Consider the following 13,404-nt stretch of genomic DNA (forward strand, 5'->3'; position numbering starts at 1 on the left):
GAGGATGTAGGAATAAATAAGCAGAGTTAATGCCCTAAAGAAGCCTGCTGTTCTGGAAAGAGTGATAAACATAGTCAAGTAAATCAGCGGTCAATGATTCACAGAGGGAGGAGGTAATTGCTGTAATTAAGCGCAGTGAAGGACAGGAAGACTTCCTAGGGGAGGTGACAGCTGATTGGGGTTGAAAAGTTAAAAAGAATTAATCAGATTGGAGGAGAAAGGAATTTCAGTCTGTGGAAACAGCATGAGCAAAAGCAAGGAGATGAGTTCAGGAAATTAAAATCGGTTCAGTTTTATAGGAGAACAAAGCTCAACCAGGGAGAGGCAGGAAGTAAGCCTGGAGTGGCACAGGGCCAGATCCTGCAGGGCCTTGGGCACCATGCTACGGTGCTGGGCTGTGGTCTGGGGAGCAGTCATGAGCCAAAGAACACTTTAGACATAGGTCAGAGCCAGATTTATATTTTAGAAAGATTTCTTTTGCAACAGAGGCTTGGAGTGGGGTGAGGCTAGGGACAGAGACCAATTGGGAGTTTACTGCAGTAACACAGGTGAGAGATAATAAGGGTCTGAACTAATAAAAATAATTATAACAACCACGATGCTGAAAAAATACTTTTGGGTATATTACCTAATAGGCTTCCCCCATCGGGTATTTCTCCTTTTGCCCTTCCCCCCAACGCCCCATTCAAGCAGCTAGGCAGCCTAGGCTCATAGCCTCAGAGGAGAGATGTGAAGGGGCAGAAAACAGAAAATATACAAACCTTCAGAGGAACAGAGGTGCCTCAGGGCTGAGATAAAACTGGGAGACGTGGGTTTGAAGAGAGTGAGTGTTACCTGAAATCAGAAGAGATTCCCTTTTGTCACCCCCCCCCCCCCAGGGGGAAGTAGAGAGAATCTAGATGTTGGTGGCTCCTGGTGATAGAAGTCCCACTCCCTGCTTCCTGGGAAGGACCCTGGAAGCACAGGACCCTGAGAAGGAACAGCTGCATAATGAGCTAGGTAGTATGCTCTTAGACAGTTGTGCAGAAATTGCCCAATCCAACCAGAAAGGAAGTATCTGGATGAGTTACCCCCTCTTCTGCTTGACACGAGGGTCCCTGGACCTGAAAGGGCCAGGTAGATGAGAAGAAAGGTGGTGTCAGTGGATAGCAAATGGACCAGATAGGCTTCTCTCTCAAGTCTTAGCACCCGATACCTCCCCCAACTTGGACTCCACCCTGGCAGAAAAGAGGAGACAAACTAAATGGACTCACATTGTTTCCTCCTTCCTGGTGGAATAGGGGCTTGAAACAATATGCACTGAGTGCTTACTATATGCCAGTACTATATTTAGTGTCATCTTACAAGGACCATCTTATTTAATCTTCACAATACAAATGAGGAATCTGAGGCTTAGAACTGTCACACCAGTAAAAACTGGTAGAGCCAAAATTCAAACTCAGATAGGCCAACTCCAAGCTTGAATTCTTAACCACTATATACTATACCACATCCAAGGCCATGGCCATGAGGCTGCAAAAGGGAGCATACACTGGATAGAGGTTTCAGAGGTAGAACCAACAGGACAGAGAGCTGGAAGAGAGAGGGGAGTCATGGGTGTCTCCCAGGTTTCTAGCTTAGAGACTGGGTTGGTGGTTTACCAGCTAACACTGGGAGCATAGGATGGGTAGATTTGAGGAAACAGGAATTTTGCTTGGACAAGGCAAGTCTAGAAGTATACATTTAGAAGTTATTGGCTTATCGGTGGTGTTAAAATCAAAGGAGTGGACCCACATGAGAGAAAACAAAATCAGAGGAGTGAAATGTCTGTGGAAGAGTATGTAAAGTAAAAAGAGAAGAAAGCAAAGGGCAGAGTGTTGGGGAACACTAGCGTTTAGTAGACAGAGGGCCCAGCAAAGGAGACAGAGAGGAGTTGTCAGAGCAGAAGAAAGAGCCAGGACACAGTGGGTCATGGAAGCTGAGTGAGGAGAGAGTTGCAGGGATATGTCAGATACAGTGGGAATCAAACAAGAAAATGATTCAGAAATCATCACTAGATCATTGAGAGGTCATTGGAACCTTAATGAGAGCAGTTGCAGTCCCCGTCCCCTCCCCAAATCATCCTCTCCTCCTCTTAAGGAAAGCCTGCTGAATGAGCGATAGATGGTACTGCCTGTTTGGCCCTTGCCAGGCTGTGGTAGCATCCTGAAGGCCCAGCCTGTGGACAGAAGCTACAGATAGCTGGGAGAGCCTGCCTTGGGCGTGGGCACTGTCTGTGGCACACAGCACCGTGCCCGCACACAGCAGGCACTCAGCAAAGGCTGCCCGGCAAATGCAGGTGAGCGCAACTACTTCCTTATAATTTTGTTTCTGGCAAAGGCATTTACTTAGAAGAGAGCTTTCACCAGATAAATGAGGACATTTGCTGTCTGATGCAGGCCACCCTTGGAGAGTGAGGGCAGTAGGTGCCCATTGTCCTGGGGCCCGCTGTCCTCTCATTAAGCAGAACTCGGAGGCTGCAGATCAGTGGAACTGAGAAGAGGAGTCAGGGGCCAGGGAGGCTCTTCTGATCTCCAAGGCTTTCATGATCATCAGCATTTCACCCTGTTCCCAAATGAGAAACTGCCACACAGAAGCACAGTGCATAAGAGTGTGTGTGTGTTCGTGTAGGTATGCGTGAAAGGGTTCACTTCTGGAACAGCCCAAGCCTCATTAAAGCTTGCAATCAGTGTAGTGGAAGGGAATCTAGGCTTGTCAGCCCAGAATCAGAAAACCTGGGGTCTAATGCCAGCTACAGGACTGCTCTGTGACCTCAGGCTAGTCACACCTGCTCTCTGAGCCTGGTCCCTTCTTCTGTGAAATGAGGGTATGCGATAGATGATCTTTGAGGTTGTAACTAGTAACAAGCCCATGATGCTTTGATTCTTTTCTTTAAGTGAGGAACTTGAGGGGTGTGTCTGCAGGGGTGGAGAGTGGCAGGGCAGGAAGGGCAATGGAATCCAGGTATCTGTGTCCAAGCACCAACAGGGTTCAGCACTGAGATAGGGCACTTAAGCTGTCAATCAAAGAATTCCGTAGGAGTGGAGGGCGGTACTTGGTTGTCTGGTAACCCCGGGGGCTCTGCGTTAAGATCTAGGGGAGGTAATGTGAGCCAGAGGGCCCATTCCAGAAAGCCAGCTGCAGAGAAGATCGAAGGAGGTAAGGTGTCCGGTGGCTGGGGCCCCAAGACCTGGTGCGGGTAGCCAGAAATGCCCCAGGGATGAGGGCCTTGAAGAGGCAGGATTCCTGGGTGTTCTTAGGAGCACGGTGAATTCCTTTAAAAAGAGAATCACCTCTGCCTGCCTCTCCTAAAAAAGGCGGAAAAAAAGGACGAAGAAAATGGGAGGGGCTGAGAGCCCAGTGCCTGGGTCTTTTCCACTCCTTTCCTGTTTCCTGGGAGGAGAGTTCATGAAAAGGCTTTGCTTTTCAAGGGGAGAGATAGTAATGGGAAACACATGCTGATGAGAGAAATGTATTTGGGTTTAAGAGGATTCTGGAGATCACAGCAGGATGCTGGGGAACCGGAACTAGCAGCAGACAGAAAGCCAAGGAGATAGGGGAAAAAGAGGTTCCCCCTGAGATAGGGAGTGGGCAGTAAATGGAGAGACAGAATCCTCGCTCCTGCAAGTTGGCTCCTTGCCATTTCAATAGCCTATTCAACTTTGTGCCCCCAGTACCTTGTATGGCTCCTGGCACATAGCAGGAGCTCACTGAGTATTTGTTGAACTGACTTGAGCTATATCTTGAGATTAGACAGTAGGAGTACTAGATTATGAGTGGATGGGTGCATGTGGAGTCACAGTGTGAAGATGATGTTGGAGAGGCTCTGTATGTGCTCTGTTCATTCATCCATTCATTTATTCATTCAATGAACATTTTTATTGTGGTAAAATATATATAACATAAAAGTAACCATTTTAAACCATTTTTTAGTCTCCAGTTTAGTGGCACTAATACTCACATTGCTTAGAACCATCATTACTATCTATCTCCAGAACTGTTTCATCTTATTCAATAAACATTTATTGAGCATCTACTATGTGCCAGACCCTTCAAGTCACTGCAAATCTAGTAAGGGAGATAGACATGAAAGTCAGCAATTCTAACCCAGGGTGATAAATGCCATAAAAGACATAGGCATAAGATGCTATGGGAGTAAAGGAGTCAGTTGGTTCAGGAGGGGCTTTCTGAAGGAAGCTCTCAGTTGAACTGAGTCTTGAAGGAGGAATGAGAATTAGTTGGGATATTAGAAGGAGAGTTGATATGGGGCGTAATGGGATAGATGAAGCAAATTGAGATGTAGAATGAAATCCTTGAAACCCTGAGGGTCACATCAGGCACAGGTAGAGCTGAATTGTCCTTGAGGGATCCTGCTTTGGAGGAAGCCAAAGGTGACATACTGACCCCTCTGTTCCCCGTTGTCAGCACTATGTCTTCCCCCAACCCTGAGGATACCCGCCAAGAGCCTGAGCCCTCAAGCTCCAAGAAGAAAAAGAAGAAAAGAAAGTGGCCACAGCAAGAGGCCAGCATCAAAACCCTCACTAAGGCTGGCCACAGGGCCCTACTGGCTGGCAGGAACCATGAGGCCTTGATCAGCTTCCAAAGGGCCTTCCTCCTGGCCTTGAAGGCCCCACGAAAAAGGGATACTCCTGTTCTCCGGGCCTGTGCCTTCAACCTGGGGGCTGCCTATGTGGAGACTGGGGACCCAGCCAGAGGCCTTGAGCTGCTCCTGCGAGCCCAACCTGAAGAGAAGGCACAGGGCAGGTGTCATGGCGACCAGTGTTTCAATGTGGCCTTGGCCTACCATGCCCTGGGTGACCTGCCTCAAGCTTTGGCCTGGTACCATAAGGCCCAGGGCCACTACCAGCCACTCGGTGACCAGGGGCAAGCCCAGGCAAAAATGGGAGCCTGCTACCAGGCTCTGGGACAGCCTGAGCTAGCAGCCCACTGCCTGCAGGAAGCAAGCCGGGCCTATGCACAAGCAGGGCAGCCCCGGGCTGCAGCCCTCGCACTGGGGGCTGCGGCGGGGTGTATGCTGAAGAGCGGGCAGCATGGGGTGGGTGAAGTGGTGCAGGTGCTGGAGGAGAGCTGGAGGCTTGCCGAGAGGAGCACCGAGCGGGGCCTGCTGGGTGAGGCCTTTGGGCAGAGAAGGTGTGGGGTGTGGGGAGATTCAGACCTGGTGATACTCTGAGAGGAGGGTGGAAGCAGAGGCATTTTCGAGGGCTGGGGAAAGCGCTGGGGGAGCCCTGGGAGAGTAGGACAGGGGCTGCACCAGTACAACCTCAGCTGCATCTGCCCTGGCCACCAGTGACCCTGGCTGTGCCCTCTAGGGCAACTCTATAATGACCTAGGCCTGGGCTACTCCCAGCTCCAGCTGTTCCCGCTAGCAACAGAGGCCTTCGTGCAGGCCCTGCCCCTGTGCCAGGGGCCAGGAGAGGAGGCCACCGTGCTAAGAAACCTTGGGATGGCCCACAACGCCCTTGGCAACTATCAGGAAGCACGGGAGCTTCACCAGAAGGCTGCCGACCTGCACGGTGGGTACCAGGGGCTGGGGAATGGGAATCGGTCCAAGGATCTAAGAGGGGGTTCCTCAGGGCCTCAAGGCTGAAGAGTAGATGGACCTTTAGGACTAGTTATGGGGCCGGGAAGCCCACCACCAGGGGGCAGGTGCAGGAGATAGGACAGCCAGACAGGACAGAGGGTTGTGGGCCCAGAGGCTGAAGCCTGGGGTTGGAAAGGCAGCAATGGGCACAGGGAAGGGCACTGGCTGGGAAAAGGAACCTGATGTGGAGCCCGGTGCCTCCTCTGACTGAATGACGGTGTGATACTCAGCGAGTCATTTTTGCTTTCTAAGCTTTAGTTTCCACACGTATAAAAATGAAGCTATTAATATCTGCCTTGCCTGCCTCACAGGGTTGTTGCATGGCTCCAACTAGCCAGGGGGAGGCAGTCAGGCCAAAACTCAGGACTGAGGAGAGGCTGGGTGTGGACAGTTCAGGCCTCTGTGGAGCATCTGGCGGTGTGCTGGGGCTGAGCACCAGGACTCCTGGGACCCTCCCTTGGTGGTTGGGGGGTAGGGTCTGGATGCCCCAGCAGCCAAGGCCCCCTCTCAGGGTGGGCCGGGCTCTGTCATCAGGCTCCATGGGGCAGCGGTGGGAGCAGGGCCGGAGCTTTGGCAGCCTGGCATTTGCACTGAGCCAGCTGGGGGACCACAAAGCCGCCAGAGACAACTACCTGCATGCTCTGCAGGCTGCCCGGGACACTGGTGAGGGTGAGGGGGTAGCAGGTGGCTTGGGGGTTGGGGGTGGGCAAAGGCTGAGGGTCCTCGGGGTTGGTGGAGAGGCAGATGGGGGGACTTGGGGCTGGGGAGTACCTCTGGAGGGGAGGGTCAGTGGGGCAGGGAACCAGGAGAGGACCTCTCAGGCTTTCTTCCCCAGGGGACGTGAAAGGGCAGTGGCAGGCCTGTGAGGGTCTGGGGGCTGCTGCAGCCAGACTGGGGCAGCATGATCAGGCCTTGAAGTACTATCAGGAAGCACTGGCCCGGTGTCAGGTGAGACCCTCTGTCCCGGAATCTAATGTCCCTGCTGTCCTTCCAGCTGACACTCCTGCCTTCACTCCTTGTCTTCTCCCCACCATTCATCCACTCATCAGACATGCACTGGGCACAGGGTGTGCTAGGTCTCAGGACACTATTGTGAGGGAGAGTCCGTCTCTGTCCCCTGGGCAGGCAGTGGCAGGACCCTGTCAAAGGCACGGGGATGAGGTAGAAGAAGGGGAGACAAACCCCCTTCCTTCCTCCCTTTCCTGTTTCTTTCTTCCCCAATCCCCAGAGGACCACAAAACCCAGGCCTTCCCCTTTACCCCATTATCCACCCTGTCCCCAGAAGGAGCCAGATTCTGTGCGAGAGCGGCTGGTGGCCAAGCTGACAGACACCATGAGGATCTACTTGGCCCGGGGTGGGCTTGTCCCAACTCACACCCTGGTGAGATGACACCTGAGACAAAGAGTAAGGGGTGGGGAGAGGTTACCCAGAGAAGCGGGTGGTGGTAAGAAGAGCCAATGTCCTCAGGGATGTTGCGCTTGACTGCTCATCTGTGTTCATCTGCTCTGGGGCCTGCTTATGGGACATATATCACTTTCCCGAAGCCACTTGGGGGTGGGGAGGTGGGCTGGGGACTGTGGCACGTCTCCAACACTAGGGCTGTGCCAGAGCTTTGGCTGAGTGGTGACTAACCCAGTGGGTGGAGGCCACGGGGTGCAACCAAGGATCCTGAGCAGTACTTCGGAGGGGGTGGAAAGTTTTAAGGCCTTGGTTGCAGTTCCTGAAAGGGCCACAGGATGGGGACAGTGCTGCAAGGAAGTCCCTTTCTCCCACCTGCGGTTCTCTGGGGGCCATTTCTCTGTGGGTCTCCACCATACCCCTCTCTTGGACTCCATCTTACCCTCTCTCTACCTCCCAGCCCATCCCAACAGGCCATGTCTCTCCAACGGCCTCCTCCCTCACACTGTGAGATACCCTCAGGCAGCCTCCCACCCCAGGAATTGAAATTATACTTTATTATATTTATGTAATAGGTTTTACATCCTCTCTTATTTTAAAGTCTAGGATACCACGTTAATAATTTGCAAGCGAAATTAAATTAGCCTGGTACAGGCAGAGGACTGGATGGGGGGTGGAGTCAGAAGACCTGGGTTCCATCAGAAGTCATCCACCAACTTTCTGTGATTTTGTCCCTGGGGGCCCAGGCAGGATGGGGTGGTGGTCGGGCTCTGGCCAGGTCTGCTAGTCCTTGAGCTTGAGTTCTAAATTGAGTTACTAGTGGGACCTTAACAGAACAAAGGGCCTTGCCCCGCAATTTCATTCTCAGACAAGCAGCACACCCCGGTTTGTCTGGCACTTCTCCGTCTCTCTGGAGCCACTGTGTCTAGAAGGAACATACACTCTAACACACATCCACAGCTGGGATGGGCATTTTTCTCAAACTGATTCCCTTTACTCCCCTTCATCTTCAGACCTCGGCTCCACGGAGGCCTCAGGCTCCAGGTGGGGTCTGCCCGGCGGTCGGCACCCCCGCCAGGGTGGGATGGAGCACAGCAGAAGCGCAGCACAGGTGAAGGATGAGGGTGGAGCTTCCGGGATGGATGTGGCTCTGGAGGGTGTTGGGAGGTGTCAAAGTTGGGTGTAGGGGTGGGACCTCCAGGGAGCTGTTCTGCCCCCTGTTCTCTACCCCTACAGATCTTCGGGTGGGTGGGAAGATGAAGAGTTAGAGGAGGGCCATGAGGAGAAAGAGGAAGAGGGGTCGGTGAATATTTCCATGCAGTCATCTTGGGCGCAGGGACTGGAGTGTGAGTCGAAGTCCCTGGTGTGCTCCTCCTCCCTGAAAACAGAAGCACTCTCCTCAGCCCCATCCCCGTTTCCCTTACTGTTCCCCCCTGCCCCCGTGCCCAGGTCTCAGCATCAGACCTGATGCTGAGGCTTGCCCCACCAGCTCTCCAGGGTCCCAAGCCCCAGATCATCCTTCCCCGGTTTCTGTTCCTCTCTCAAGGCCCTGGCCCATTTTCCCTGAATCCCCTCTTCCTCCCTGCTTCCACGGCTTTCCTAATTTCCAGAACTTTGCATCTTAGAGCACTAGGGTTTGTTGGAAGCCTACTGTGTGCCTGGGCACTGGGCACTTTTCCTACCCTGGCTCACTGTTTACTACTCTCCTCCCCGAAAGGCTTTGGACTCTGGGGGCAGAGTTGCTTGCTACTTGTTGACTTGAATTCACTGATGTCTTCTTTTCAGTGTGTTTTCTTCCAGGCACTGGTGATTCATTCCCACAGTCTAGCCTCTAGTTGGCCCAGGTTTGCCAAGCATCTGCCCCATACATGGCACAGTCCTTGGGGCCCCCTCCGTGTACAGTGACCAACGTATCCCCTAACCCCCACCCTCTTTGTTTTCCCAAAGCTTTCTCTTTTCTACTGTGATGGTTCTTGGTGCAGAGAGGCCTGTGATGAATGTGTCTGTCCCTCTCCATCCAGGTCCAGGACCCAGGGCCCATGTCCCATTTGGAGGCCAAGGCCCCCTCAAAATGAAGTATCCTGGCATTCTGGCACCTAATGGTCCCCAAGCCAATAGGTGGGTCCCTAGGGGAGGGGAAGAGGCCTGGGGAATGGATAAACAAAGTAGGAGAGGCGTGGCTTTGGATGATTTTAACAGAACATGATTACTGTTAAAGCTGGAGGGAGATGTGGTCTGGTCACTAGGGATGTAGTGCTCCGAGCCTCCTTGTCTTTGCCTGCTAGCAATCTGAACAACCCTCATCCAGGGTTGTTCCCTGCCTCCAACACAGCCTGACTGTGGGCCTCGGAGAAAGGGGGAGTCCTGCTGAATGGGGGGATATGCAGCTTAAGCCCACTCCTTCCTGCCCTGGAGCCCACCAGCAGAGGTAAGGGCCAGAGGGCAACAGAAGCTGGAGCCAGAGCAGGCTGCCTTCTGCTCCTTCCCCAGTCCCTCCCACGGCAAGCCCCTCTCTGCCTCCTTCAGGTCACTCAAAGGGCCCAAGGAAACCCCCAGCAGGAACCCTCAGAGGAGATCCACCAAGTCTGGCTTCTGCACGATCATGTGACCCCATCCTCCTAGCTGTGGCCCTGGCCCCCGCGGTGTCTCCCCAACATACACATGGCAGGGATTCCTGGGATTGAGCCTCTTTCCCAGTTGTTCAGCGCTGTATGGACGTGGAACCCAACATGGTCAGCAAGTGAGCTCTACGGGCTCAGCACGGAGGTGTTCAGTTTGCTCCTCACTGGGAGTTTTGGACTCAATAGGAAAAAGTTAAAAGGAAGATGGATAGTGAATTTTCCCCTTTTCTTTCTGGATCCAAACCTCATGACTGCTAAGGCCCTTGCCAGTTCTTAAAACAGGCTTCTGGTCAAGAGGCTTTGGAGTCACTGACTCCCTCTGGACCTCATTTTCTCATATGAGAAATGGGGCCATGATACTACAGAAGATGCATCTTAACCAACTGATGCACCCAGCTTCCTCCGTGAGATGCAGGGATGCTGCTGCGGGACCCCAAGCCTGTAGCCTGGAGGACAACTGCTGCCAGCAGCCACAACAAAGAGAGTCTGTAACATTTACTGATCACTTAGTCCCTGCCACACACTGTTCCAAGTGTTTCACAAGGGTTTTCTCCTTTAACCCTCACCACTAGCCTATGAGGTGCTATTATTATCCCCTTTCACAGATGAGGAGAAGGCACAAAGGTTATGTAGTCTGTCCTCCCAGGTCACACACTAGTAAGTGGAGAAGCCAGGATTCAAACTGAGACAGTGAGCACCTTCCAGAATGCTGTGCAGTTCCACTCCCCCAGTTAAGCCATTGCTTACCAAGAGCCGGTTACGTTTGATACCAAATGTGTTTATGCTGGTTGTATGTGTGATTGTAATTTGTAATTTAATTAAATACTATACAAATGAATGAGCTAAGTGTGTGAAAACAAGCACTGTTTCTATGAAAACTAAGTTGAATCCTTAGAAGACTTGATTAAGGTGAGTCACTTTAAAAACTGCCGTTGAATTAGTGTGAGCAGGAAGATTATTACAGATTGAGGGAAAATAATAAAAATCTAGATGAATTTTACACTCAGCTCGCTTCAAACATGCCATTAACTGTCTGTTCCACCTTAAGGAGGCAAACTGGAAATTGCAGGTGATACATAACTGGTGAGGTTTATGCAAGAAAGATGGAGAATTACAATCATTGGCCCCATCCTCAAAGAAAAGACCCTGACCACACTTTGACAGATGGCAAATGAATGTGTTTTTTGTTGTTGTTGTTTTTTAAAGATTTTATTTTTTTCCTTTTTCTCCCGGAAGCCCCCTGGTACATAGTTGTATATTCTTCGTTGTGGGTCCTTCTAGTTGTGGCATGTGGGGCGCTGCCTCAGCGTGGCTTGATGAGCAGTGCCATGTCTGCGCCCAGGATTCGAACCAACAAAACACTGGGCCGCCTGCAGTGGAGCGCACGAACTTAACCACTCGGCCACGGGGCCAGCCCCATGAATGTGTTGTTTTAAGTTGAAATAAAATAATCCACTCTTGATCATGTCAGATAAGAGGGCTACTGTACTGTGAACCACTTCACAATGAGATTTTGAAGATTCATTAAAATATTTATGAGCACCTACTATAAGCCAAGCGTGGAACTAGGTGCTGGGGACACAGCTGTCAATCTTCCTTATCTAAATGGAGCTTATTATCTTGTCAGGCATTCAAGATGTCTTGATTTGGATGCAAGTTCACTAGCTGTAAGAAAGACTGATATAACAGTGCCTTTAAAAGGAGAGAACGTTATTCCTTTCTCATATAAACAGCCCAGGGCTGATTTAATGGCTCCATAGAGCTTGGGGAGTCAGGCAGAATGCTCTGCCATCCTCAATACAGGATTTCCATCTCATGGTCTAAAATGGCTGCTCCAGCTTCAGCCGTAATACCTTCATTCCAGCCAATAAGAAGAAAAGAGGAAGTGGAGGAAAACATTCATTTTTTTAAGGTATGACCTCACAGTTGCATATATCATTTCTGCTCACATCTAATTGGTCAGAAGTTAGCTATGGGTGCATGCCTAGCTGCTGCAAGGGAGAAGGAAAATGTAGTGTTTAGCTGGGCAGCCATGTGGCCAGATAAAACTCAGGGGTTCTGTTACCAAAGGAAGAAAGGAGGATGGATTTTGAGGGACAAGTAGCAGCATCTGCCACACAGGAGTACTGCTACTGGGTCAGGTCAACCCAACATCAACCATCACTGGCTCTACCATTTAATAGCTGTATCATCTTAGGAAAATTACGTGACTTCTCTCTGCTATTCAATTTCCTCATCTATAACACGAGGATAAAAATACATCACAGGATCAACAGGATTAAATTAGATAACATATGTAACGCATTTGGAACTCAGCAGGCGCTCCATCCACGTGCCCTTCCTAAAGGGGTTTTGAAGACATTTCCCCAAGAAAACTCCAAACGTCAGAAAGGCAGCAGCAACAAGGTGGACTAGATCTTGGGCACTGCCTTCCTGGGGACAGCCCTTATTTGGTTGTTTTATAAATTCTGGGTGTGTGTGGTGGGATATGTTTTGTGTTACTATTCTATAGTTACACCTCATCAAAATGCTAGCAGCAACATCCCTTTAATTACATATGTCTGCATTTGGGGAGGGCAGTTCAGTATAAAATAACACTTCAGAGCGCAGACTCTAAGTCAAGCTACTTGGATCCTAGCTCCACCTACAGCTATCACTGTATCATTAGGCATGTCATTCAACATCTTTGAGACAGTTTTCTCATCTGTAAAATGGGAATAACAACAGGGTTGCTGTGAGGATAAAATGAAATGATTCACGTTAGTACTTGGCACATATAAGTATTCAAAATGTTACTTATGTCAAAGAAACACACTTCACATCGCATTTTAGAAATGAATCTTCATAATCACCAAACTTATCTTCTCAAATAGGCCTGAAGGGAGTCTCGACTTGACTAATATATAAAAGTGAAGCTGCTTATATACTGGTGAAGTTATAAAACAAAGTTAATGAGGCCTTTGATAAGATTATCCAGTTGTAACATACACCGTACATTACAATTTAGATGAATAAACTGTTTCCAACCACAAACACAGTCTAACAAAAACAATTTTCCACCACAATCACAGTCCGATAAATTGAATTTCTCACAACAAACATGTAAAACAAGCATAGCTGGAGGCTAAGGGTATATCTTATAGGAAATGAGAAACCTCCTATAATTAAAAAGGAGACATCAGAGGAGTAGTTAAAAGCAGGGCTTGTTCTTGCCTTTCTCAGTGAACTAGCCAGGAATGCAATTCATGAAACAGAAAAAGAATAAATATAGCATAAAAACAGGACCTTCACCCCACCTTGAGACTCATCTTCATTTTAGTGCCTTGATGGTAACTGGTTTGTTATTCTGCAGACTTCTCCCTTAACCCTACGAGAGTGTGTCTTGGGTAAAAAATTTAAGTCTTTCTCTCCAGGTTTTTCTTGAAATATTTTTGTGACATGGAGTCTATGGTTTCAACTACATTTTTAACCGTAGCATATTCAACCTATTTAGAGTTTACAATTTTCTATCTCCATAAAGAGGGATAAATATTACGTATGATTAGAGAATATGGCGTGCTATCCCGGTAAAGAGGGGAAACTAACGTAGTGGGGAGAGGGGTCCGAAGTTATACAAAACACAGTAGTGTAAAAAATTAGCTTAATTTATCGTGCTCTACGTACGAGGCGCTGTCGACGGCTTTACCTGCATTACTACCCTGTGAAGTGTGTACTAGTATTCCCGTTTCACCGACAGGAAATCGAAACCAAAAGCGTCCAAGCTC

The 13,404-nt window shown here is 49.9% G+C and overlaps 1 protein-coding gene across 1 annotated transcript; it reads left to right on the forward strand.

The window, feature by feature from the left end:
- The first annotated feature begins 3,065 nt into the window (after nt 1–3,065).
- On the forward strand, nt 3,066–10,471 carry TTC24 (tetratricopeptide repeat domain 24). The gene is given in 13 exon segments (XM_070497748.1): nt 3,066–3,177; nt 4,444–5,147; nt 5,349–5,552; nt 6,155–6,283; nt 6,456–6,568; nt 6,903–7,001; nt 8,033–8,130; nt 8,256–8,365; nt 8,805–8,824; nt 8,826–8,876; nt 8,878–8,920; nt 9,041–9,137; nt 9,546–10,471. Coding segments are annotated over 12 exon segments (1,746 nt in total). The 5' UTR covers nt 3,066–3,177; nt 4,444–4,447; the 3' UTR covers nt 9,628–10,471.
- The last annotated feature ends 2,933 nt before the right edge of the window (nt 10,472–13,404 follow it).

The sequence above is a fragment of the Equus asinus genome, chromosome 25 (genome assembly GCF_041296235.1).
Source record: "Equus asinus isolate D_3611 breed Donkey chromosome 25, EquAss-T2T_v2, whole genome shotgun sequence".
In the NCBI taxonomy this organism is placed as follows: Eukaryota; Metazoa; Chordata; class Mammalia; order Perissodactyla; family Equidae; genus Equus; species Equus asinus.